The sequence below is a fragment of the Pan troglodytes genome, chromosome 10 (assembly GCF_028858775.2).
Source record: "Pan troglodytes isolate AG18354 chromosome 10, NHGRI_mPanTro3-v2.0_pri, whole genome shotgun sequence".
Lineage (NCBI taxonomy): Eukaryota > Metazoa > Chordata > Mammalia > Primates > Hominidae > Pan > Pan troglodytes.
Window position 1 is genome coordinate 63102629 of NC_072408.2, and position 26021 is coordinate 63128649.

General features: G+C 39.9%; 1 protein-coding gene across 11 annotated transcripts in view; it reads right to left on the bottom strand.

The window, feature by feature from the left end:
- Window positions 1-1759: 1759 nt before the first annotated feature.
- The window catches only part of BICD1 (BICD cargo adaptor 1), a 276282-nt gene continuing 252020 nt past the window's right edge, over window positions 1760-26021 (bottom strand). For 4 of the 11 annotated variants that reach the window (XR_010148053.1, XM_003313809.7, XM_063785788.1 and 1 more), the window contains 2 exons: window positions 17644-17719; window positions 1760-7856 (listed from right to left, as the gene is read on the bottom strand). Coding sequence is in view for 10 of the 11 variants with exons in the window: in XM_063785788.1 (XP_063641858.1) it covers window positions 7769-7856; window positions 17644-17719 (164 nt within the window). In the remaining variant the exon portion in view is untranslated. Of the gene's footprint in view, window positions 7857-17329; window positions 17524-17643; window positions 17730-26021 lie in introns of those variants that run through there. The other 7 variants (XM_009425626.5, XM_063785789.1, XM_016923681.4 and 4 more) reach the window with 4 other exon arrangements.

Consider the following 26021-nt stretch of genomic DNA (forward strand, 5'->3'; position numbering starts at 1 on the left):
AATTACTTGAGTCCAGGAGCTCAAGACCAGCCTAGGCAACATAGTGGGACCTCATCTGTACAAAAAAATTAAACAATTAGCCAGGCATGGTGGTACATGCCTGTGATCCCAACTACTTGGGAGGCCGAGGTAGCAGAATCATTTGAGCCCAGGGGGTCGAGGCTGCAGTGAGCCAAGATCATGCCACTGCACTCCTGCCTGGGTGGCAGAGTGAGGCCATGTTTCAAAAGAAAAAAAAAATCCGGCTGGGTGCGGTGGCTCACGCCTGTAATCCCTGCACTTTGGGAGGCCGAGGCGGGTGGATCATGAGGTCAGGAGATGAAGACCATCCTGGCCAACATGGTGAAACCCCGTCTCTACTAAAAATACAAAAATTAGCTGGGCATGGTGGTATGTGCCTGTAATCCCAGCTACTCAGGAGGCTGAGGCACGAAAATAGCTTGAACCAGGAAGTCGGAGGTTGCAGTCAGCCAAGATCATGCCACTGCACTCCAGCCTGGGAGACAGAGCAAGACTCCCTCTTTAAAAAAGAAGAAGAAGAAAGAAGGAAGAAGAGGAAGAGGAAGAGGAGAAGAGGGAGAAGGAGAAGGAGAAGGAGAAGAAAGAAGAAAAGAAGAAGAAGAAGAAGAAAAAAGAAGAAGAAGAAGGAAGAAGAAGAAGAAGAAGGAAGAAGAAGAAGGAAGAAGAAGAAGAAGGAAGAAGAAGAAGAAGGAAGAAGAGGAAGAAGAGGAGAAGAGGGAGAAGGAGAAGGAGAAGAAAGAAGAAAAGAAGAAGAAGAAGAAGAAAAAAGAAGAAGGAAGAAGAAGAAGATCCCTTCCACAAGTTCCCATCGATTCTGATCTCTTTCTCATCCCTTGTGGGTTGCAATATAGGCTGTCCAAGTTGCCTGCAAAATGTATAGATGAGAAGAGACTTTCTTGATGCGTCCAGCTGTTTTCACTTTTGAATGTGGCAGACTATCAGCTTTATCATGTAAGAGAAAGTCAAGTATCAAATAGACTTATAGATCCAACCTCCAAGAAAAACAAAAGCTTTTGGAAGAGAAAAAGGAGAAATTTGTAGAAAAGTTTACATTATTATTTCTAGTGTTGTATTTATGCAACAGGTGAGCAGACAGCTTTTGCCAGGATGTTGGCTGCCCGTGTTGCACGAATTTGATTAGCTATAATGAGGATTGCGTTAGACATTTTAACTCACTAGAACGCCATGTTCTATCTGCCTCTCCCCCTCCTCCACCCTTTAAATAAAATCGAATCAAAGTGGATGGTTCCCAAAGCAGCTGATTTACTACAATATGTATTTGTAGGAGGAGCTAGAAAATTAATCTCCCTCAAAGTTTTGGAACTCTGCTGTTCCAAAAAGAACAAAGAGGAATTGTCTCCCAAAATAATGCATAGAAACTTCATTCTTCTTTCATCAAAATAATGTTTCCTGTTTTAGGACAAGCATTTTCTTCATGTTGGTACATTTCTAATCGAATTCAGCCAAGTATATCCTCCTGCCAAAATAGCTTTCTAGAAAAGATTACAAGTAGAAGAGGTGATCACTGGAGGAAATGAGCAGAGTTGATACACATTACTTACCAGGAATGTATAGAATTGTTGTTAAAGCAAAGCATTTAGTTTTTAGTTCAAATAAGTTCTTACTTTGAATAAACATATAGATCACATCTGAATTCATATAGTCTTTTCCTTTTTGTAAGTATACATCAAAATGACATACAGAAAAACTGCTCAAATTGATAAAAAGGCAGCATTAATGAAATGAACAAAAAATAACCAGTTTATTTACTGGAAAAAGTTATGCATTACACCATATTCAGTTGGTAACATAAACCGAGATATAAGAATCGATATATTGGCTTCTGGTTATTTTCTTAGCACTGGAGTGCCTTTTCCAACCATTGAGTGCATGATCAGATTACACAAATACAAGCACATATCATGTGTTCTCCCATGAGACATTATTCACTTAGGATTGTCTACAATAAAAAAAGTTAAAGTACAAGCAATAATAAATTCATAAGAATTTTTTGAATTTAAAATAAACGCATGTGTCTTTGAGAACATTTCTTTTGAAATTCCTATTTTTAAAAATAACAAGTTTCTTAAATCAGTCTTTTAGTCATGTTTTCATATGGTATTTATCAGTAGGTGGAAACACTTCACATCATTTAACCCCAAAAGGCATAATAATTAAACTGCAATTAAATGTAGGAACAGTTGAATCATTACAACAATAATACGGTGTACAAATCAGAGTTGGCCACACAATACACATGTTAATACTGGAAAGAAATACAATATCAGAATCATGGATGGTTCATCACATAAGCATAATCATGCAAATAAAAACACTGAGTAGATTAGAAAAATGTCATAAGAGATTTTCAAATAGTAATTGTTTGACTCTCATAGTCAAACCAGTGAGCTTTAACATTTTGTGGGAATAATGTTAAAATGATGTATTTCCTCTAAGATTGGCTGCACAAATCATACCTATGAACCCAATGATTCATTCTGTATCTCCATTATCTATCATTGAATAATTATTTTTAAATAAAATGATATTTCCCCTTACTTTATAGTTCTCTCATCTTTGTTTTAAAATGACTTTTTAAAAAGAAAAACATATTTACACTAAGAAGCACCAGATTTACTTCTTGGTGTTTTCATTAGAGAACAATGATTGAGGAATAATTCTGAAAGAAAAAAAGTAAAAAATGTGTTCTCAACAAGTGTTCTACAGCAATTAAACTCCAATCACAGGAATAATCTGGCTCAGCAGTTTATCCAGGCTTCAGCTTAAATAGGGCAAATTTTAAATAACTCGAGAAGTAAGGGATAAAAATACACTGAGGATTAGAGCCATGCAGTTCAATATGGAAAGGAGACTAGATATAGATAACAATCTCCTTACATTCCTAATGGACAGAAGATCACAGAGAAATGAGACTTCTATAGTGTTCATCTTATGAATATGGGAAAGCTTACATGATGTGAAATAATTCATGCAAACATTTTACATTGCATATTTCTATGCACTCTCGCCCTTACACTAAAGGCAGTTAATTGCTCTTCTTCTTCTTAAGTAGAATATTCTGGAAAATTCTCAATTGGGGAACATGTCTTAATACTAAATATCTCTTTCAATTACACTTTGAATAATAAGGACGAAAGACATGTCTAGATGAAATCTTTCAGGTGTAAACATAATACGATCAGGTTACAAATGCAATACATTAGGGACTATGGCAGTTAAGTTGGCATATAAATAAAGATGAACTTAATTTTAGACACAACTCATCCGAGGGCATTATTACAGACAATGGAAAATGTCACTTGGGAGCTAGATTGATCTTGTAGTTCCATAGAAGTTGATTTTAAGGTAAAAAAGTACTTGTCAGTATCAGCACTGATCATGCTCTCTGTCATAACCTATCATAACTCCAGTTCAACAGCTTTTTGAAGAATTATGTTCCCTTTACTTGAAAACATACTCTTGTACATTTTTTGCAGCCTTAAATATAAGGGTTACTTAAAAATCACTCTAGTTTATAAACAAACAAAAAAACTGGAGGGCAACCTTTTTAAAATTGTGAACTTTATCCCATAAGTTTCTTTCAAATTTAGTCCTACTTCCTACCTACCATATCAATGTATTTGTGGCAGCCTGAGTTTGAACCCACCACAGTTCCTTACTGGAAATCCATCAGCTTCCCCCAATGTCTCTGAGGGACAGATTGTAACTTTTGGCTGATTGATTATGACAATTATACATTAAAATTGACACTCATCCCAGAAGAAAAGATATTTCATTTCTTCCTTTTCATGTTTTGTGATCTCCATTTGAGACATGTAGAGAACTTTAATTAATACAGAATATCAAGAAATCTCCACATTCTTAGGTTATTGGACCAATGTTTCATGCTTGTTTCAAACAGAAGAACTTATCTGCACAAGGATATTTTCCAAAGCACGAAAAAAGCAAATGTTGTAGACTGAAGATCCTTTTAAATAAAGACGAAATCTGAAATGTGTTTGCCCCCACTAAGGGATTGCATACCTTCTAGTTCTGAAGTATTCCTGAGGACATTGTTTTTTTAGACTCTGACAATTGAATTTTTTTAGTAAAAGTCCTATATTCTGAACAATTTTAAAGATACCATGGAATATAGCTGAAAGAAAAAATAATACCAACAATCATTTTTTTCCAACAAATGTCTTGGAAAAATAAAGATTGCCATCCTATTTTCAAATATAAGATATTTTATGATTAACCAGTAAAATTTTAATGTATTTTAAAACTTAAAATAAAAGAATCACAGGATTATGAGCTCCCAGAACTGAAATGCATTCTCCTATCTTGCCACTTAATACTTACTAGACCACCAATGATATTCAATTTTTACAAAACAAATATTCTTTATGATTATCAATTTCCACGTTAATTTTCCAGTGTTAAAAATCTCTTTCCTAGAGTTACTATGCATCCTTCACACTGAAGCCTTTTTTATTCTAGACTTAGTAACAATACCTATAGCTGATATCTATCATTTGTTAAATATTCTTTTCTTGAAGACCACTATTGTACCTCCTCTTCGTTAGACTAAAGTATAATTTCTAAATAGGTCTTTTCTTATTTAACAGTTTTCCTTTTTCTCAAAGTTCTCCAAATTCTTTTATTAGAATCCAGAATTGGATATATGAATGGGATCTAATGGATTATGTGTGGACCAGAAAGATTAAGCCAAGCTCCTTTATTTATGCCACTCAGCACTCAGGCCAAAGACAATTTATTGCTTCTTCTTATTTTTTGATTAAGGAAAATCCTCAGGAGAAAAGCATTTCTCCATACTATTCAATATTGTAATTGTGCTTACTTTTAAAAAACTACCTGTTTACTTTGCTAACTACTTTTACTAGTTAGCATTAATCTTTGCTCACTCTGTTTGCAATAATTAGCCAGTATTTTTTAGTGTATTTCTGCTGTTTATTTTTCCTCTCCAAGTATGTCTTCAATTAGTCTTACTGGAGTTCATTGTTCTTGGTTCTCACTAGTTCTGCCCCTTTTCAATTTCCTTTTGAATTCCTGATGTTATCTTTACAGATACTGATTTTTATCAGCACTACACATATTGATTCACTTTAAATGCCTATAAATAAATATGGCTCAGTGTAAACTACACTAAATGATGCCACAGTGTAAATACATGGTATTCTCTCTTACTGCTTAGGGACTATCACTTAATTTTGTGCTGAAAATAAGAAATTTATTTCCAAGTTTCTATAACTTCTTGGCAAAGATTCACTAAAATTATTATTTTCATAGAATTCGTATTTCAGAAAAAGACTTTCCCACTCTATGAAGATAAATAACTGAAATGAAACTAGTTTATAATAGACGTAATAATACACTTTGTATTGGAAGAAATGTTTTGTGGGTGACACGGCTTTTCATGGAGTCCTAGATTCAGAGTTAGGGATAAAGAATGCAAATACAACATTGCCGACTGGCAATACTGCCCCGTCATCACACACAGACAATACTTCCTGCTGAACTCCCAGTCCCACCAAACAAAACCGATGAGACGATATAGGAACATGTTCTGAGGTACTTTTTAAAAAGGCATATATTTCCCTCAGGCACAAACAGTTTTTATTAAAAGTCAACTTAGCAGCTATGCCACTTCTCAGGTCCAAATACGTGGTGCTTGAGAAAGGGGGAAAAATAAAAAACACAAAGTGAGGGCAGGGGTAAGCTTTCTTTCATTGAACTCTGAAAAAATCCACAGTCTCACTAATACTGGTACTAGGCAGATACAACGCCAGTGAAATGAAGACAATGTTTAGGAACAGCAAGGCCATGCAGGTAGAAAAGAGCAGAAGGTTAGGCTGCTATGGTTGGGAACTTCATGTCGAATCGTTTTGTTTCTGTTTCTGTACTTTAACCTGAACCCTTATTTTGGTGAAGATTTCAACTCTTTACTCCACGTTGCATAATAAATGACACTGTGGAAAATAGCACTCATATAAAGAACACAAAACGTCCTGGTTGCTTTGGTAATAGCGACCACTACTTAATAGGCGTATGACTAACGAAAGCTCCTACAATGTGCTTTACGACTTACCATTTGGTCTCTGATGGACCACTCCATTTCTGTGCCACCCATGTCCGCTCAATAAGCTGAGTGGCTCCTGGATCTCCTTTCTCAGTGCCCTACACTGGTAACTGTCCTTTGTGTTAACAGTGAGGGTCATTTTTGTTTTGAAGAGAAGTTACAGATGTCTTTATATGAAAAGGTCAAACCCTTATGGTTTTAAATAAGTTAAGGCTACCTGACAAAGACAAGGAATCAGGGCTAGGAGCAATTGTGTGGGCAGCACTTGATGGTTAAGGAGCCCGAGAGTGTTAGACCTTTCAGCTCAGTTAGCTGTTTTCCTTGTTTGTCAGATTATGTGCAAAATAAATTTTGCTATGAAAATCCACTGCCTTAAATCAAGTCAAAAAGTTACCCAGCAGAATCTGTAAATTAACCAGGAACATGTATTATCTCAAGATAATAGAATGTTTGTAGGCACCTGAGTGTTTGTCAAAAGTAGACAATGAGCTAAGGTTTATTATCTATTGTTTTTTTGGCAAGGAAGATTCGTTATGAAAAAACCTAACAACAACAAAACATACAATTTTAATCAAACTTTGAACACTCTCTGGGTAAATTAATTAATTAAAGGCTATCTTACATCTATATATGTATATATTTTCCCATTTGTACTTGATACCTTTTATCAGGAAAGACTCAGTAGGACCCTGATTTTGGGAGAAGTAAAAAAAATTCTGGTCATTAAATAAACACACCATTTTTTTCCCTTCAAGTTATTGAGCCTTCTTTAACGTTATCACACACATACACACATACAAAGGAGCAGCACCAGTACATCTACTCAACTGCAATGAAAAAATAAAAGTAAAGATGCCATCAAAACTTGAATAAGTCAATAAATCATAACTTAGTCTCTTTCTTAGATTTACTTAGTAATGTCCAGTGAAGAACTCTAGTTAAAAATACAAAAACAAAACCCAGCAGTTAATGATCTACTGATTAGAAAATAAGTGCATAAACAATACCAGCGTAGCAGCAAAATACAGTTATTGTTAACATTCTGATGCACCTCATTTATCATTTTGTGCAAGAAAAATGACCACAGTCTGGCCAATTCCAGATTTCAAACTAAATTCAAACTCATACTTAATTGAGCAAATTATGCTTATTTGAAAATAAATGAATTAAATTCACCTCAGAGAAATTATTTGTATAGACATAAGTCATGTAGCAAATAAAGTACAAAATAAATATCAATGACAAACATATTGGAATCAACTTCCCTAGCTGAATTTGGAGTGTGAGGAAAGATGATACTGCAATATACGTATTTTACATGTCTTAGGTCTCTCTTATGCTATCGAGGTAAAGCCAGCCATCTGAGACACGTTTTCTGTTTCTTTTTTCTTTTTTTTAAATTTAAATGAACTGTAGCCATTTGATGGCAGAAGTTTATCTGTGACTCAGAGAAACCACAAAATGTTTTATCACATCAGGGTCTGTGCTTCGTGTTCTTCTCAACTTTCTCTCGTCTTCCAAAACGATGGACATTAATCCAATTGTACATCTAACAACCGAGAAGAAAACACCCGCTGGATCTTGGGCAGTATCCTGTGTGTGGCTACAAAACTTCCACCCCAGATGTTCGTCCACAGGAGATGAAGACTAGGGGTGAGGAGGCTTGGAGAGACAGTGGAGAGGGGCGCACTGGGAGCTGGAATGTGGCTGCTCCTCAGGGAGAGCTGTGTCAGGACTGGAAAGGAGAAACAAGCACGTCAGCAAGAAACACATTTCAAAGGGCCAGGCACAGTGGTAGGGGTTAGATGAGATATTTTTGCATACATTTTGAGAACAAGAACAGAAATCTGCACAGTAAATGGTTTCCATCTAAAGCATGCCAAGATAATGGTAGCTTTTCAAAACAAGGCATAAAAAAGAAAAATGAAATGTATTAAGGAAATGATATATGAACTCTTCCCTCAAAGTCACTCTTCTCTTTTCTTGTTTTCCCTATTTTCTTGCCCCCAGCATTTTACAGAAGTTCTTCTCAATTTTTGCACGGTCTTGTTCTCCTAGGTCTCTGCGTTAGCTGTAAGATTTCATGAGATCAGTTCTTTTCAAACTTTAATATGCATGCAAATTACCTGGGGAGCTCAGTATAAAGGGCAGATTCGGATTCATTAGGTGTGGGGTGAGATCTGAGATTCTACATTTTTAATGAGCTCCCAGTGATGCTGATGGTACTGACAGGTTGACCAAGGCTTTGGAGTTTAGAGGATTCTATAGTTATCTGGTAGATCCAGATTCACTAGGATAAAGAATTTGCCTGTGGAAGTCTAATTTGCTCTAAGAATTCCCCCTACCTGCTTGGGCTTGGAGGTATAAGGAAGAGTTTTATATTTCACCCTCCCCCGCTTTTTCTTTTTTTAGATGGAGTCTCGTTGTTTTGCCCAGGCTGGTGTGCAGTGGCTCCATCTCAGCTCACTGCAGCCTCCGCCTCCCGAGTTCAAGCGATTCTCCTGCCTCAGCCTCCCGAGCAGCTGGGATTACATGCATGCAGTACCATGCCCTGCCAATTTTTGTATTTTCAGTAGCGATGGGGTTTTGCTATGTTGGCCAGGCTGGTCTCGAACTCCTGACCTCTGGTGATCCACCTGCCTCAGCCTCCCCAAGTGTTGGGATTACAGGCGTGAGCCACCGAGCTCAGCCTAACATTTCCCATTTGTTAAGTGTATAATGTAACTTTCCAAACGACGCCTGTGATAGCCTCTAGTTTAAATGAACCTGTGCTCAGGCCTATCAGGGTCTGGATGAATAATCTTGAAGAATAAAGAAGCAAAATCATTGAGTTTCCTAGGGTAAAATGACAAAACACATTTGGGTTTGGGCCTTTTAAAATTTGACTAGCGGCCAGGTGCGGTGGCTCACACCTGTAATCCCAGCACTTTGGGAGGCCGAGGCAGGAGGATTATGAGGTCAAGAGATTGAGACCATCCTGGCCAACATGGTGAAACCCTGTCTCTACTAAAAATACAAAAAAAAAATTAGCTGGGTATGGTGGCGTGTGCCTGTAGTCCCAGCTATTCGGGAGGCTGAGGCAGGAGAATCGCTTGAACATGGGAGGCAGAGGTTGCAGCGAGCCAAGATGGCGCCACTGTACTCCAGCTTGGCAACAGGGCGAGACTGCGTCTCAAAAAAAAAAAAAAAAAAAATGTGACTAGCAATGGGGGAATCACAACATGGAGATTTGTTTTTTTAATTAGAAAAGAGTATTTTTCTAAAACTCTGTTATATTCCCTTAAACTATGAAAGTCAGTACTATATAATTCATTTCTACCAGAAGTGATGTTTGAGAAAACAATTCAAGGCTTATTATTACTATTAATTTAAGCATAGCTTTTTAAAGCTAATTAAAATTAGCTTTAAATTTAATGGAGTTTAAAATGTAATGGAGTCATTAAAATTAGTATTAAACAAATAATTTTTATCTTTGGTACTGAAATTATCCTTTACCTATATCTCTTGCATTTTAATACAAAATCATAATTATGGAAAATATCTGACTGGCTTGAGGTTATTCTTTCTTCCCAAACTCTTTGAAGTGCTGTAAATATAGTTTAAAAGAAGCTTTGCTGTTCTGTACTGGTTAAGACAAGCAGTGATAAAAATTATTTTTCCTACCTATTTTTAAAATGTGGTATGTAAACATGGGAGAACTGGACCTTCAACAAAAAGCCTAAGAAAATAGTGCATAGTTTCATTTGTAAATTTTTTTTGGTATGGAATCTCACCGTCCCCCAGGCAGGAGTGCAGTGGCACGATCTCAGCTCACTGCAACCTCTGCCTCCTGGGTTCAAGCAATTCTCCTGCTTCAGCCTCCTGAGTAGCTGGGATTACAAGCGCCCACCACCGCGTCCGGCTAATTTTTTGTATTTTTAGTAGAGACGGACTTTCACCATTTTGGCCAGGCTGGTCTCGAACTCCTGACTTCAAGTGATCTGCCCACCTCGGCCTCCCAAAGTGCTGAGATTACACACATGAGCCACCGTGCCCGGCCTCATTTATAAATTGGAAAATAAGCCCGGGCGCGGTGGCTCACGCCTGTAATCCCAGCACTTCAGGAGGCCAAGGCGGGCGGATCACGAGCTCAGGAGATAGAGACCATCCTGGCCAACATGGTGAAACCCCGTCTCTACTAAAAATAATTTTAAAAAAAAATTAGCTGGGCGTGGTGGCGGGCGCCTGTAGTCCCAGCTACTCCGGAGGCTGAGGTAGGAGAATGGCGTGAACCCGGGAGGCGGAGCTTGCAGTGAGCCGAGATCGCGCCACTGCACTCCAGCCTGGACGACAGAGCGAGACTCCGTCTCAAAAAAAAAAAAAGGAAAATAAATAAGAAAATCTTAGGCCAAGCATAGTGGCTCACGCCTGCAATCCCAGCACTTTGGGAGGCCGAGGCAGGCGGATCACCTGTGGTTGGGAGTTCAAGACCATCCTGACCAACATGGAGAAACCCTGTCTCTACTAAAAATACAAAAAAAAAAAAAAAAAAAAAAATTAGCCGGGCGTGGTGGCGCATGCCTGTAATCCCAGCTACTCAGGAGGCTGAGGCAGGAGAATCGCTTGAACCTGGGAGGCAGACGTTGCGGTGAGCTGAGATCACGCCATTGCACTCCAGCCTGGGTAACAAGAGCAAAACTCCGTCTCAAAAAAAAAGAAAGAGAGAAAGAAAAGAAAATATTTAAAACAGAAAATAATGTATGGCAAGATTCACACTTGACCCTCCAAACAGAGTTTGACGGCCTGGTAAACAGCAGGTTACAGGCCAGACTTTCCCATCGACCTAACAGTTTCTTTCTGCAAATATGCATGACTTAGACTGCTGACTTCCACAGCACATATAGTAAAAAAAACTCCAATTTTACTATACGTGCTGTGGAAGTCAGCACCAGAACTAATTTCTTTTTAGGGAACTAAACATATTATGCAATGTGATTTATGGCAAGTAATGCAGAATCGTCACATTACACAAGAAAGATATGGCTTTTTTTTCTTTTCTTTTCTTTTCTTTTTTTGAACAGAATCTCACTTTGTCGCCCAGGCTGGAGTGCAGTGGCACGATCTCAGCTCACTGCAACCTCTGCCTCCCAGGTTGAAGCAATTCTAGTGCCTCAGCCTCCTGAGTAGCTGGGATTACAGGCCTGTGCCACCACACCTGGCTAATTTTTGTATTTTTAGTAGAGACAGAGTTTCACCATGTTGCCCAGGCTGGTCTCGAACTGCTGACCTCAAGTGATCAGCCTGCCTCTGCTTCCCAAAGCGCAAGGATTACAGGCATGAGCCACTGTGTCCACCCAAGAAAGATATGTTTTTGAAGACCTTGTGTAATCCAATACTTTTTTTTTTTTTTTGAGACAGTCTCAAACTGTCGCCCAGCCTGGAGGGCACTGGCGCGATCTTGGCTCACTGCCACCTCCACCTTCCGGCTTCAAGCGATTCTCCTGTCTCAGCCTCCCGAGTAGCTGGGACTACAGGCACATGCCACAACACCCGGCTAATTTTTTGTATTTTTTTTTTTTTAGTAGAGACGGGGTTTCACTGTGTTAGCCATGACAGTCTCGAACTCCTGACCTTGTGATCCACCCGCCTCGACCTCCCAAAGTGTTGGGATTACAGGCGTGAGCCGCTGCACCTGGCCCCAATACTCTTTTTGATAAAGGAAGACAAATATTTCTTCCTGACCAGCTGAAGTGTGTAGCAATAGCTTAAATATGGGTTACAACTCACTTTGCCTAACACCTTGACATTACATCATTCGTGATGATTTAAATTTTTTTCATTCCTTTAGATAGATTTCTTACATAAAGTTATTATCTATAGTATTAATATTTTTAATTTGCATAAAATGCTGCAATCACATGGTGTATATTATGTGTAAATTAACCTGTAAGACACACATTCTTGGCTTACAGGTTAAGATACTATTTCTTGGATATAAATATTTGATAAATTATAATCATTTAAGGCATAGAATGAATTCAGTTTCAGTTGTGATTGCTAAATATTTTCAAGAGTCCACTTGTTATTCAACATTTACCATTGATTTTACTTTACATAGGTAGATCATGTTGTAAATGGCAAGTTTAGGAAGCTGTTACTAAGATATAAAATTGGATACATCTTCAGGAAGTTTCTTTTTTTTTCCCAAGTAGAAAACTACTTGATAGAAGGGAAGTGCTAAATACCAAACAACTCTATATATTTCAATATTATATCCAAGGCTATATACCTTGGGCATTCCTTTCATACTATAATACCTATTATCTATAAACAATTTTGATAATTTAGCTCTACAATGGAATTAGCCTGTAAAAAGTATACATGGAAAAGTTCTACTTTTTTTCTGTTTTTGGAGACAGGGTCCTCTTCTGCCACCCAGGCTGGAGCGCAGTGGCACAATCTCGGCTCACTGCTGCCTTGAACTCCTAGGCTGAAACGATCCTCCCACCGCAGCCTCCTGAGTAGCTGGGACTACAGATGCAGGCCACCATGCCTAATTCTTGTATTTTGTTTTAAAGGACAGGGTTTCACCAAGTTGCCTAGGCTGATCTAGAAATCCTGGGCTCAAGCAATCTTCCCACCTCAGCCTTCCAAAGTGCTGGGACTACAGAGGTGAGTCACCATGTCCGGCTGAAAAGTTCTACATTGTTAAAGGTGAGAAAATGCTCTTTTATTAAAAAATCATTCACCTTAAAAGCTGTTTGAATATATGTATAAACCGAGGGAAGTACAAAATAATTTTTTTTTTAAGATGGAGTCTCACTCTGTTGCCCAAGCTGGAGTTGTCCAAGCGTGATCTTGGTTCACTGCAACCTCCGCCTCCCTGTTCCAAGTGATTCTCCTGCCTCAGCCTCCTGAGGAGCTGGGATTACAGGTGCCTGCCACCATGCCTGGCTAATTTCTGTATTTTTAGTAGCGACACAGTTTCACCATATTGGCCAGGCTGGTCTCGAACTCCTGACCTCAGGTGATCTGCCCACCTTGGCCTCCCAAAGTGCTGGGATTACAGGCATGAGCCACTGGGCCCAGCACTCAAAATCATTTTTCAAAATGAGAAACAGAACACCTGATGTGAAATAACTCAACATTCTTAGCACATCTTCTGTTTCTCATTAAACAAACATTCCTCTTCAGTTTGAGGGAAAAGGAATCATGGTGGGTGATTTACATACTCTGACTTTGCTCCTCACAGTGTAACTGAAATAGATTTCTCCTCTGCAGTGCAGCCACCTGTGGTGGTAGGTAGGAGTCACTAGGCTCAGTTGTGTTCAGGATATGTGACCTTGAACAAGTCATTTTACCTTCCCAAACCTCAATTTCGTCACATAAAAATGGGTGTAAGACCAGGTGTGGTGGCTCATGCTTGTAACCCCAGTACTTTAGGAGGCTGAGGCAGGCAGATCACTGGAGGTCAGGAGTTCAAGGGCAGCCTGGCCAACATGGTGAAACCCTGTCTCTACTAAAAATACAAAAATTAGCTGGGTGTGGTGGCACACACCTGTAATCCCAGCTACTCGGGTGGCTGAGGCAGAAGAATTGCTTGAACCCAGGAGGTGGAGGTGCCAGTGAGCCAAGATCACGCCACTGCACTCCAGCCTCGGCAACAGAGGGAGACTCTGTCTCAAACAAAAACAAACACAAACAAAAAAAGCCAAAAAACTAAACCAAACAAACAAAAGCAACAACAAAAATGGGTGTAATAACTGTGCTTATCCCTTATGGAAGGCTGTAATGTTTAATATGTGTAAAGAAATGAAACCTTGTCTGGTTTATACTAAGAATTCAAATGTTGGCTATGTGTTAACTTTTCTGCCAAGAAGGAGCAAAAAGGGCAATGAAGGTATTAACATTGACCCATTTGGCAGTGTGTGGGTGGGAAAAGAGTCAGTCATCATCCCAGCAATTTTGGAAAAGAGTCTTTTCAGATCTATATGCATTTAATCATTTCTTTATGTAGACCACGATGGGGAACAGTAGTAGAATTGGGCTCTAGACCAGGCTGTATTCATGTGGGTAGAAACTGGAAACATTTGAGAAGCTGGAAATGTTTGTAATTCATTAAATTGCTTTTCTTTAAAGTAAATCATCCCTGTGGTAGTAGTAAGCAACCTAAATTTATTAATCTCAGAACAGATGGAACTAGACTACATAATTGTTTAGTCAAACTGGTTCTCAAAAAACAAGCAAGGTGGAAAAAAAAAAAGTTAAAAAAATCTCCTGCCAGCCTTTCCATGTCCTACTTAATGGAAACACTTCAAGCAGTAGTCTTCTGAGGCAGGAAGGTTGCTCGAGCCCAGGGTTCAAGTCCAGTTTGGGCAGCATAGCCAGACCCAATCTCTGAAGCAAACAAAACAGCAGCCCGCTTCACGCTTTCTTCAGCAAATTAGAGAGGTTAAGAGATTGCAGATCTTTGTCTTGAGGAATGGTAAGATACTAAAAAAGTATTGATAACAGATACTGAGCAGACACTCCAAGCCAGGAGCGTGCCTCGCTGAATTCCCTCAGTATCTATTGTCATCTGAACTTCACAAGTGAAGAAATGGAATCTTAGCCAGCAAAAGAAATTTTCCAAAGTTAAACAACCAGTGGGTATTAGAAGTGGGAATTCAACCCAAGCAATCTGATTCCAGAGCTCATTCACTCACTCAGGTATAATCAATATTTAGTGCACAGCTGTCATGTGCCCAGCACTGACCCAGGCCTTGGGGTAAGGGCTGGGGGTGCTTGGTGGAGAATGGACTGTAGGTGAAGAGCCCATGTTCTTAACCGCTACAAATTCAGAATCCCACTGAGATGAGTTTGAATATTTATATTGTTACTTATATAATTGAGATAAATCTATAATTACATTATTTCTTTTTTTTTTCTTTTTTGCTCTGTCGCCAGGCTGTAATGCAGTGGCGTGATCTCAGCTCACTGCAACCTCCGCCTCCCGGGTTCAAGTGATTCTCCTGCCTCAGCCTCCCGAGGACCTGAGATTACAGGCGCACATCACCATGCCCAGCTAATTTTTGTATTTTTAGTAGAGACGGGGTTTCACCATGTTGGCCAAGGTGGTCTCGATCTCTTGACCTCGTGATCCACCGGCCTTGGCCTCCCAAAGTGCTGGGATTACAGGCCTGCGCCACCACGCCTGACCTATCATTATTATTTCTAACCGAAATTAGTGCTGTTGTAAAATGGCATTAGCGAAAAACCTTTCTTAAAGCCCTGTTGCTGAAGGTGGTGGGAACAATCAACTAACACACACCAATTGGAAACTGCTGGCTAGCAACCTATTTTATAATGTATTTTTCTTTTTATTTATTTATTTGTTTTTTGAGACAGGGTCTCACTCTGTTACCCAGGCTGGAGTGCAGTGATGCAATCACAGCTTGCTGCAGTCTTGACCTCCCGAGCTCAAGTGACCCTCCAACCTCAGCTTCCCAAATAGCTGGGACTACAGGCATGTGCCATTATACTTGGCTAATTAAAAAAAAAAAAAAAATTTGGTAGAGGTCGGGGGTGGAGGTCTCCCTGTGTTCCCCAGGCTGGTCTTGAAGTTCTGGGTTCAAGCCATCCTCCCGCCTCAGCCTCCCAAACTGCTGGGATTACAGGCGTAAGCCACCACACCTGGCCAATAATGTACCTTTCTGTGCTAACTCAATGTTCCACTGATACAGCTGGCTGCACAACCGCCTCTGAGACCATGTGACACTTGGGCTTCAGCTGCCACTGTGTTTCCACACTTGTGGCACCCCAGGTCCCCTGGCTCTGACCCCTGACCACATGTAGCTTGCTACTGACATCTACTCCTCAGACACACATGGAAAGTGTTTGGGCCTGCCCCTGCTCAAAAGAAGCCTTCCCCTGGTAGAAGGGCAACAGCTGTGATAAGGAGAGAACACTGAGCAGATGATGAAAACCACAACCAGACTACTGAGGTCTGGCACCATCAGAGGCCAGGTGGCTGGAGATGAAGCATTCCAGGATGGAGGTGAGGTCCTGATGGAACGCTGAGATGCTGTGTGGAGGTTCACCGGGATGGAGGGCAATTCATGACTGATTTGGAAAGCTTTCCTTTGGAATCGGAATTGTCAGCAAACTCTCCAGTTCAGTGTTCAGGACTGTGCAAACCTGTTTTAACAATTTTTCAAGTAATCTCACAGAAAGGTCACTGTCACAGCAAATATTATCTTTTGAATGCTAACTACAATGTTTTTCTCCACCTTTCAAATTCAGTTTTACCAAGGCTACTGAGTGGACAGAGAACAGAAACACAGAAACACTTTTATACAGCTGTTCTATCTGTCTGTCTATCTATCTATTTATCTAGAGACAGGGTCTTGCTCTGTTACCCAGGCTGGAGTGCAGTGATGTGATTTTACTCACTGTAACCACAAATTCATGGACTCAAGCAATCCTCCTGCCTCAGCCTCCCAAAGTGCTGAGATTACCAGCATGAGCCACTGCACCCAGCCTTTATATCTAATTCTTTATATTCTTCCTGTTTGTTGGCCTGAGATATATATTTTTAAATTTTTTATTTTTTTTTTAGATGGAATCTCTCTCTGTCACCTAGGCTGGAGTGCAGTGGCACCAGCTCAGCTCACTGCAACCTCCACCTCCTGGGTTCAAGTGATTCTCCTGCCTCAGCCTCCTGAGTAGGTGGGATTAGAGGCATGTGCCACCACACCCAGCTAATTTTTGTATTTTTAGTAGAGACGGGGTTTCACCATGTTGCCCAGGCTGGTCTCAAACTCCTGACCTCAGGTAATCCCTCTGCCTCGGCCTTCCACAGTGCTGGGATTACGGGTGTGAGCCATCATGCCTGGCCTATTTAAACATTTTAAGTTTTATTTTACTGTGTTTTTTGTTTTGTTTTGTTTTTTAGCAACAGGTTCTTACTCACCAGGCAGGTGTGCAGTGGTATCATAGCTCGCTGCAGCCTTGAACTCCCAGGCTCAAGCGATTGATCCTCCTACCTCAGCCTCCTGAGTAGCGGGGATTTTATTTTTTTTAATTGACAAATAATAATTGTACATATTCATGGAGTATATAGTGATGTTTTAATACATATAAAGTACAGGAATCAAATCAGGTCAATTAGTATATTGGTATCCCTCAGATTCCGCAGGAAAATAAATATATTTTAAAGACAAAAGAAAATAAAAAGTAGGACAAACATCATAACAATTCCAGCTTTTATTTTTTGGAAAGGAATGAAACAGTGGACTAATCCAAGTATTTACACAGACAAAGGGGCTGAAGGCAGCCTGTAGAGTCTACCAGCTGGCAGCCAGCAAAATAAACCCCAGCTCTCTTGTATTCCTACTGGGAACACAGGGACTGCAGGTGTCCAATGTGTGTCTATGTAGCCCACACTTGAAATAAAATACAGCAAAATACAATGATGCCTAGGCAGTTCAGGTGTCGGAAAGGGGAGCTGGGGTCTATGGATCTGACATGCAGCTGGGTGGAAGGGAAAGGACATCTGAATTTACCTGACAGTCGGGCAGTCTTGCCTCCCGGCTAGTTGTGAGCACTGTGGCGGTACGGAGGCAGCAGGCTGCTGACAATCTACAAGAAACTGATAAATTAGACATGTATACAAAGAGATGACAGAGCAAGGTGTTAGTAACAGTGACTAAAGCAGCTGCCTGAGAGATTTAGTGAGGAATGTGCATTCACACAGAAATATCCTGATTCAGCTTTTTTTTTTTCTTCTTGAATGATGCCAATAGAAAAGACAGGCTTTTTTTTTCTTTCTTAAATACAGTATTAAAAAATTAGTGACGCAGCATTAGTAGCGAGATTTCTCAAGTACATTAGGATATATGTGGCCATTTGTCTTTGGTATTTTGTTATATCTAAAAATAAAGGGTCTATTAATATAATGAAAGATCTTCCAATTCTAAACCTGAATGTGGTGGTGGTTACTTGCTTAGCACTTAGATCTCTTATTCTAAAATGGAACGTATTCAGATAACTGACTTTACTATCAGGACACATGGACATATTGTCAGTCCCATAGGTAACTTGAGAAAAGTGTGCAATATAATCTTTTCTATGATTAGTAGAATCTTAATTAAACAAGGAAATAATCTTTACAGTTTTCTGAAAATTGATTTTATATATTGAAAATAGAATTGTTGGCAGAAATCTTAGAATGTCTATTACATAGTAAATTGTTAGTGACTTGGACTAGAAAGCTAACCTGAATGAGAACTCCACTTTATAATTGTTTTTACCATTTTAAAGTCACAATATAACACACTAGGTTAATAAAGTGCTAGCTAGTAAAAATCAAGCTTTAGCTGGGTTAATCATCTACTCCAAGAAAGTAGTGCCTGGTGTTCTAAAAAAAAATCAAAGAGCAGTCTGTTTACTGGTACTAGGTGACTATATTAGAATCATGCAAGAAGCTTGTTAGAAATGCATATACGTCATATTTCTCCAAAAAGATTTTTGCAAGCAAGTTAAAATTGGAATTAAACTTAAAAATTATTCTTAAATAATTGAAGCATTTCCTCTTGCCAACTGCTTAGACTGTATTTGCTTAGCAAATCCCTTTCCTTATATGTGTTTGTTTGTTTGTTTGTTTATTTGAGACACAGTTTTGCTCTTGTTGCCCAGGCTGGAGTGCAATGGTGCAATCTCAGCTCACTGCAACCTCCGCCTCCTGGGTTCAGGCGATTCTCCTGCCTCAGCCTCCCGAGGTGATTCTCCTGCCTCAGCCTCCCAAGGAGCAGGGATTACAGGCATGTGCCACCACACCCGGCTAATTTTGTATTTTCAGTAGAGACAGGGTTTCACCATATTGGTCAGGCTGGTCTTGAACTCCTGACCTCAGGTGATCCACCTGCCTCGGCCTCCCAAAGTGCTGGGATTACAGGCGTGAGCCACTGCACCCGGCCTCCTTATATGTTATGTAAATAATATTTAATCCACATTATCACAAATTCTGGATTTATAGCCTTAACGAGGCTCTACTGATATTTACATTTGAAGTCTTCTATTTAAGTATCACTGTTATATTCTGTTATAAAAAAGCCTGCCTGTATAGTTACATAACTCCAGAATTTAAAATTCGAAAAAACTGCTGATGCTTTTCCAGAAATACACTAAAACTGTTTGTGATGCAAAGTAGAATACAATATAAGGCAGGCTTGATTTTTGTTCACTCAAGAAAACATTACTGAAGGAACCCTTTTATATGGTGGTCTTTGTTGCCATCTTATTAATTAGCGCATCTTAATAGGAACAAGGAGATCTGATTTTTGTTTAGTAGCTGGTGTTCAGATGATCATACTCAGTAAAAATCTTTCAAATATAACAAATCTGTTTTCTCAGATTGAGGAAATTCCTTTTTTAACTCTGTTTTCCCATTTTGCAGCATTGATTAGCTCCAGATTCCCTTTTGTAGAAACTCAGAGTCTTAAGGAATGCATTGTTTTGTCTTTTAAAAATCTTTGCTCCTTTTGTCTTCTCCAACAGCTTTCCTGCTTATCTGAGTGGTAATTTAGGAATGTCTTAGACTAATTTGACAACTATTTTGATAAGGCCACCAGACAGGCAGTTAAGTCAACCAGGTGTGTGCTGCCCTCCGATGGTGTATTTGGGTAAATGCAATGGATGTAAAAACCACTCTGGATTCCTTATGTCTTACATTGCCAGGGAGGTATAATGAAACTCTTCTAAAGCAGAGTAGTGGCCTCTGTGGAATAGCGATCCTTAGAATTAGAGTAACTAGAGTATTAAAATGGCTTACATCTTTTAAAAATATCTCATATATTTGACTTTTTTTTGCCAATACAGTCACAGATTATTATTCATTCAAAATATAATTTATGATAAAATTCAGACAGCAGGTGATCAGAACCACAGTGTACTCCCTTAATGAAATGCTAGAGAAGTGGTAGACATTCTTCTTATTTGTAGTGAATATCACTTTTTCCTTCATTAGAAGTAACATCATCTCTGGCTAATATTTATTTTTTATTTTATTTTATTTTTGAGACAAGAGTTTTGCTCTTGTTGCCCAAGCTGGAGTGCAATGGCACAATCTCGGCTCACTGCAATCTCCGCCTCCTGGGTTCATGCAATTCTCCTGCCTCAGCCTCCCGAGTAGCTGGGATTACAAGCGTGCGCCACCACGCCCAGCTAATTGTTTGTATTTTTAGTAGAGACGGGGTTTCACCGTGTTAACCAGGCTGGTCTCTAACTCCTGACTTCGGGTGATCCACCCACCTTGGCCTCTCAGAGTGCTGGGATTACAGGTGTGAGCCACTGCACTCGGCCTATTTATTTAGTTTTTGAGACAGGATGTCATGCTGTTGCCTAGGTGGCTATCATAGCTCACTTCAGCATCCAACGCCTGGGCTCAAGTGATCCTCCTGCCTCAGCCTCTTGAGTAGCTGGGACTACAGGCACACACCACCACACCCTGCTAATTTTTAAAATTTTTGTAGAGACAGGTTCTAGCTATTTTGTCTAGGCTGGTCTTGAACTCCTGGCCTCAAGCAGTCTTCCTGCCTCGGCCTCCCAAGATGTGGGGATTGTAGGTGTGAGCCACTGCTCCTAGCCAAGCTAATGATGATTATTTTTCATTTATTATTTATAAGCACTTAGCTACGTGTTATCCTTAAAGAATAAAAAACAAATTTCATAGATAAAATGGTGATGGACTTAAAAAATTAAACTAAAATGTAGCTACATTGCTCTGACTCAGTTGTCTTCTAAATCCCTCTTCTCGGGTCTACAGCCCTCCAGTTGTGTCAATTGTAGCCTGGCTGAGCCACGGATGTGTCTTAGGATGTACTTTGTAAAATGAAGGAGGTAGGTTGGGAGGCTGAGGAAGTCCCTTGTAGCTCTGAGATGCTGCAGGCTCTGAGTGATCTCCCCTGCTCCGTCTAGGATCTATTCTGCTAGGCTCACTCTTGAAGGAACTAGGCCACATCTTGTTGCTTTGGGGGGAATAAAAGATGACAACTATGTGCATGAAGGAGCAGGCATTGTAGAACCCACAAAGCCATTGCTGTTGTTTGGCCACCAGGGTTTGTCTAAACCATTCAACAGTCAAGTTACTAAACTTCTATTTTGTGTCAGAAACGGTGTTAGGCAGCAGGGGGAAAAAGGTGAACAGAGAAAATGTGGTCTCTGTTTTATCAAGGAAGATAAGCATATTTAATAAGCAACTACATTGAAGTGTGATGGTGATGGTGATGGTGATGATGGTGGTGATGGTGATGGTGATGACAGCATCTAGTACTTATTTATTGTTTACGATGTCTCAGGCACTGTATAGGCACTTAATATACATGCTCTTCTATAACCCTGTTTTATTAATCTCACTTCACCTATAAGGAAAGGGGAACTTAGGTTAAGTAACTTGACAAACTCCACTAGGAGGTAGAGGTGCAATTTGAATCCAGGATTGTATGGTCCAAGGGCTGAGCTGAACTTGCAGAAGTATCACTGTATTGCCTCCTATGATAGGGAAAGTGTAGGGTGTTACAGGACCTCACAGCGGAAGTTAATTAAATTAAATTAGACTGAATCTAACTAATCAAACATCACTAAATCTAACTAACCAAACATAACTAAATCTAAGTGGTTAGGGAATGCTTCCTGGAGGTTGTGATATCTAGGCTGACATCTAACATAATGAGTTAGTCAAATAACTTCTTTGTAACTACAAACTTTTTATGGTCTTTAGTAACAGTAATAAGACATTTTATCATAAAATTAAAGTGTTTATTTGAAATGATCAGAATGGAATTAGAAAATGCTGTACGTTTATATGATAAGGCCACAGGCTTGGGAAATGTCATAGCATACTCAAGAGATTATTTATGTATTTTTTTTAGAGGCCAGGTCTTGCTATGTTGCTCAGGCTGTAATGCAGTGAGTTCAAGTAATCCTTCTGCCTCAATCTCCTGAGTAGATGGGACTACAAGTATGTACACTGTGCCTGGCTCAAGAGATTACTAATGCCTCCAGGGCAGGGATGAATATGGAATATTATAGCTCAAAGCATCTATAGGTCTGTCTCGATATGCACAAGAAGAGTACCCTTGTATGACATTCCTCCATAAACAAGGGCCTCACGTAGAAGGGAAGATAGAAAAGAAAGGGAGAAATAAGAGAGGAAAATATTTGCTGAATCAATATGATGTAATATTTCCTATAAACTTTACATTTGTTATCTAAGAGACAGGGTCTCTTAAAGCCTGGTCTTGAACTCCTGGGCTCGTGTGATGCTCCCACTTCAGCCTCTAAAATAGCTGGGTCGACAGGCTTGCACTATTCCTACATTGAGGAAAATAAGTGTTTTTGATAATATGGGAGAATATCATAGTCTCACATATTTTTTCTTTAACTTCTTTTTAAAATCTCTCCTGCTAGAAACAAACACAGAATTTGCCATTACAGTAGGTGTTCTACAAGCCTCCACTGATTAATCCAAGCTCAGCATGTGTATTAACTTGCCCAAGGTCACACAGTTAGGAAGTGGTGGAACAAGGATTTAAATTTAGTCTTTTTAATGCTAAGGCCTCTTTTCTATTCACTCCTCTGGATGCTTCTCAAATTGACACCAGCTACCTCTAGAAAATATCAGGGTCATAGAGTCAAAGAAACAGAAGGAACTTTGCCAGAGATTTGAGATACTGATTTTAAGGCAACCAACGCTCTCAAAAACACAAGGCAAAATGAAGGGTACAGGAATGAAGATAATATTGTTTTTAAAAAGAGGTGGCTGAAAATAATACATTTCATTGGCAGAGAGAGAAAGTTTTGCTGTGTGGCTTTCTCTCGGGCTTCTATTATTTATAAAATTTTCAATGCAATTTAGAAAACTAACCAATTTTCTTTTTTTTTCTTTGAGACAGAGTTTCGCTCTTGTTGCCCAGGCTGGAGTGCAATGGCATGATCTCAGCTCACTGCAACCTCCGCCTCGTGGGTTCAAGCAATTCTCCTGCCTCAGCCTCCCAAGTAGCTGGGATTACAGGCATGCACCACCATGCCTGGCCAATTTTTATAATTTTAGTAGAGATGGGGTATCGCCATGTTGGCCAGGCTGGTCTCAAACTCCTGACCTCAGGTGATCTGCCTGCCTCGGCCTCCCAAAGTGCTGGGATTGTAGGCGTGAGCCACTGCGCCCAGCCAAACTACCCAATTTTCTAAAAGTCAATGCCTTAGGGAGTCCAGGAGCCCACTGGTGGCTGTTTGGGATGGGAAGGAACAGCTCATGTAGGAGACAGGAAACACTTCTATGTTTTGGCTCCACACCTGGCCCAGATGGCAGCAGTGGGCACTGGTGAGCACCATGTGAGTGAAAGCCCATCTGTGGAGACCAAACCCAGCCACGACGAGTAGTGAGGCTGCAGAGGTGGCTTCTTTGGGGCCCAAGTGCTCTGGGGCAGGCACAGCAGCAACTCTTTGTGGCAAACAGTCTCCTGTAGCATCGCTTGACTCCACCTCCTCATTTTCCTGACTTGAGAACTAATGCATCCCTACTTTTTCACAAGATCGTATTTTCCACACCACATCTCTTTCCCTCATGACCACAAACAACCTCTGGATGCTCCGCGTGTTCCCATGAAAACTATCTCTGTCCTCTGAGTTCTCCTCAGGCCAAGTATCCAAGTTCTTCCTTTTTTTCTTATCTTTCTTTTTTTTTTTTTTTGAGATGGAGTCTTGCTCTGTTGCCCAGGCTGGAGTGAAGTGACGTGATCTTGGCTCATTGCAAACTCCACTTCCCAGGTTTAAATGACTCTTGTGTTACATACAGCCTCCAGAGTAGCTGGGATTACAGGCATGTGCTGCCATGCCTGGCTAATTTTTGTATGTTTAGTAGAGATGGGGTTTCACCGTGGCCAGGCTGGTCTTGAACTCCTGGCCTCAAATGATCTACCCGCCCCGGCCTCTGAAAGTGCTGGAATTATAGGTGTGAGCCATCAGGCCCAACCCCATTTCTTCCTTTTAAGATGTGATGTCAATTTCCCTCACTCGTCTCCTTGCTCTCTGACCTTGTTCCGGTTTGTGTACATCCTTCTAAAAATGAGGTGATAAGAAAGGAAATCATGTGTGGTAAGATATGCCCAGTGAAGAGTACAGTGGCACTGTCTTGTCTTATCTGAGACATCCTAGTCCTATTAAAACAGCAGAAACCTCATGGCATTTTTGGGCAGCCACATCACACTGCTATTTCCATTGAGCTTTGTTTACAGGTAGTGCTATAAAGTCATTCTTCCTCCATCTTACAGTGCTTGGAATTCCAGCACAATATTTCATATCCATTTAAACTTTATGTTTAAAATACATGTGAAATATTTCGCCTCTTCCCATCTGATGAATATTTTGGATCCTATTCCGTCATTTAGCATTTATTTCTCTCTTAAATCAGAAAATATGAGAATCATGACCTCGATAGCTTTATGTAAGATTAGCAACTAATAATAAGGTCAGGCTAAGTGAAGACCATATTTCATAAATATAAGTCAATGAATTTGGACCCTTTGCACATATCATTCAATTAGTTATGAGTCTACACAATTATATTATCCTCTAGAATTGATTTCTCTATTTGTCTCAAGAATATTAAAAAAAAAATGCCTGGTTAATTGCTTGCCCAAGTTCAGACACATTATTTTACCATTTCCCTGGTCTTATGAGATAGAGAATGTGGGTAGTCCAGTTCAAGTCATTCTTGATGAACTCACACTGGCTTTTAACAATCCCCATTCTATAGAGAGCATTTGTAACTCATCCATTTCCAGAAATTTGCCAAGGATGAGGCAAAGTTTGTTGGTCTACAGTTTAGAGAAACTTTTCTTTTCCACCGTGTAAAAACTATATTTCTACATTTCTTCTTCTGACATATATAGGTATTAATCCTCTTACTTAAATATTCTCTTTCTCCTTAGGCACCTCTTCCTCTATCTTTCGTAAGTTCATGATTTTTCAGTCTCTTTCCTTCAACAAGTGAGAAAAAAAGGGACGTGTGCTTTCTTCTTTTCCTTTCCTGTTTTGAAAATGGGCAACTCATATATTCTTTTTTTTTTGAGATGGAGTCTCACTCTGTCGCACAGGCTGGAGTGCAGTGGTGTGATCTCGGCTCACTGCAAGCTCCCCCTCCTGGGTTCATGCCATTCTCCTGCCTCAGCCTCCCGAGTAGCTGGGACTACAGGCACCCACCACCACGCCTGGCTAATTTTTTGTATTTTTAGTAGAGACGGGGTTTCACCGTGTTAGCCAGGATGGTCTCGATCCCCTGACCTCGTGATCCACCTGCCTCGGCCTCCCAAAGTGCTGGGATTACAGGCGTGATCCATTGCACCCAGCCCACATACTCATATCCTTAAAAATAGGCAGGAGAAATGGAAGTTGATGATATAAGGAACACACATGCCTCTTGATGAGACTCTTAGTTATTATCTTTGCTAACTTGGTGTATTCTTCCTAAGACTGTCTATAAAAAAGGTTTAATAAATTTCTTTGAACAATTGCTATCACAGAACATTGCTGCTATTATCTATTTGAAAGTAAATAGATTTAAATAGATACCACTGCTATGGTTTGAATATCCCCTCCAAAATTCATGTTGATACTTAATCTCCAATGTGGCAGTATTGAAAGGTGGAACTTTTTAAGAGGTGATTGGATCATAAAGGTCTGCTCTCATGAATGGATAAATCCATTCATGGATTAATGGATTCATGGGTTAATGGATTCATGGGTTATGATGGGAGTGGAATTGGTGGCTCTATAAGAGGAAGACAGACCTGACTTAGCATGTACAGCCCCCTTGCCATGTGATGCCCTGCACCACTTTGGGACTCTGCAGAGTCCCCACCAGCAAGAAGGCTCTCACCGTGAC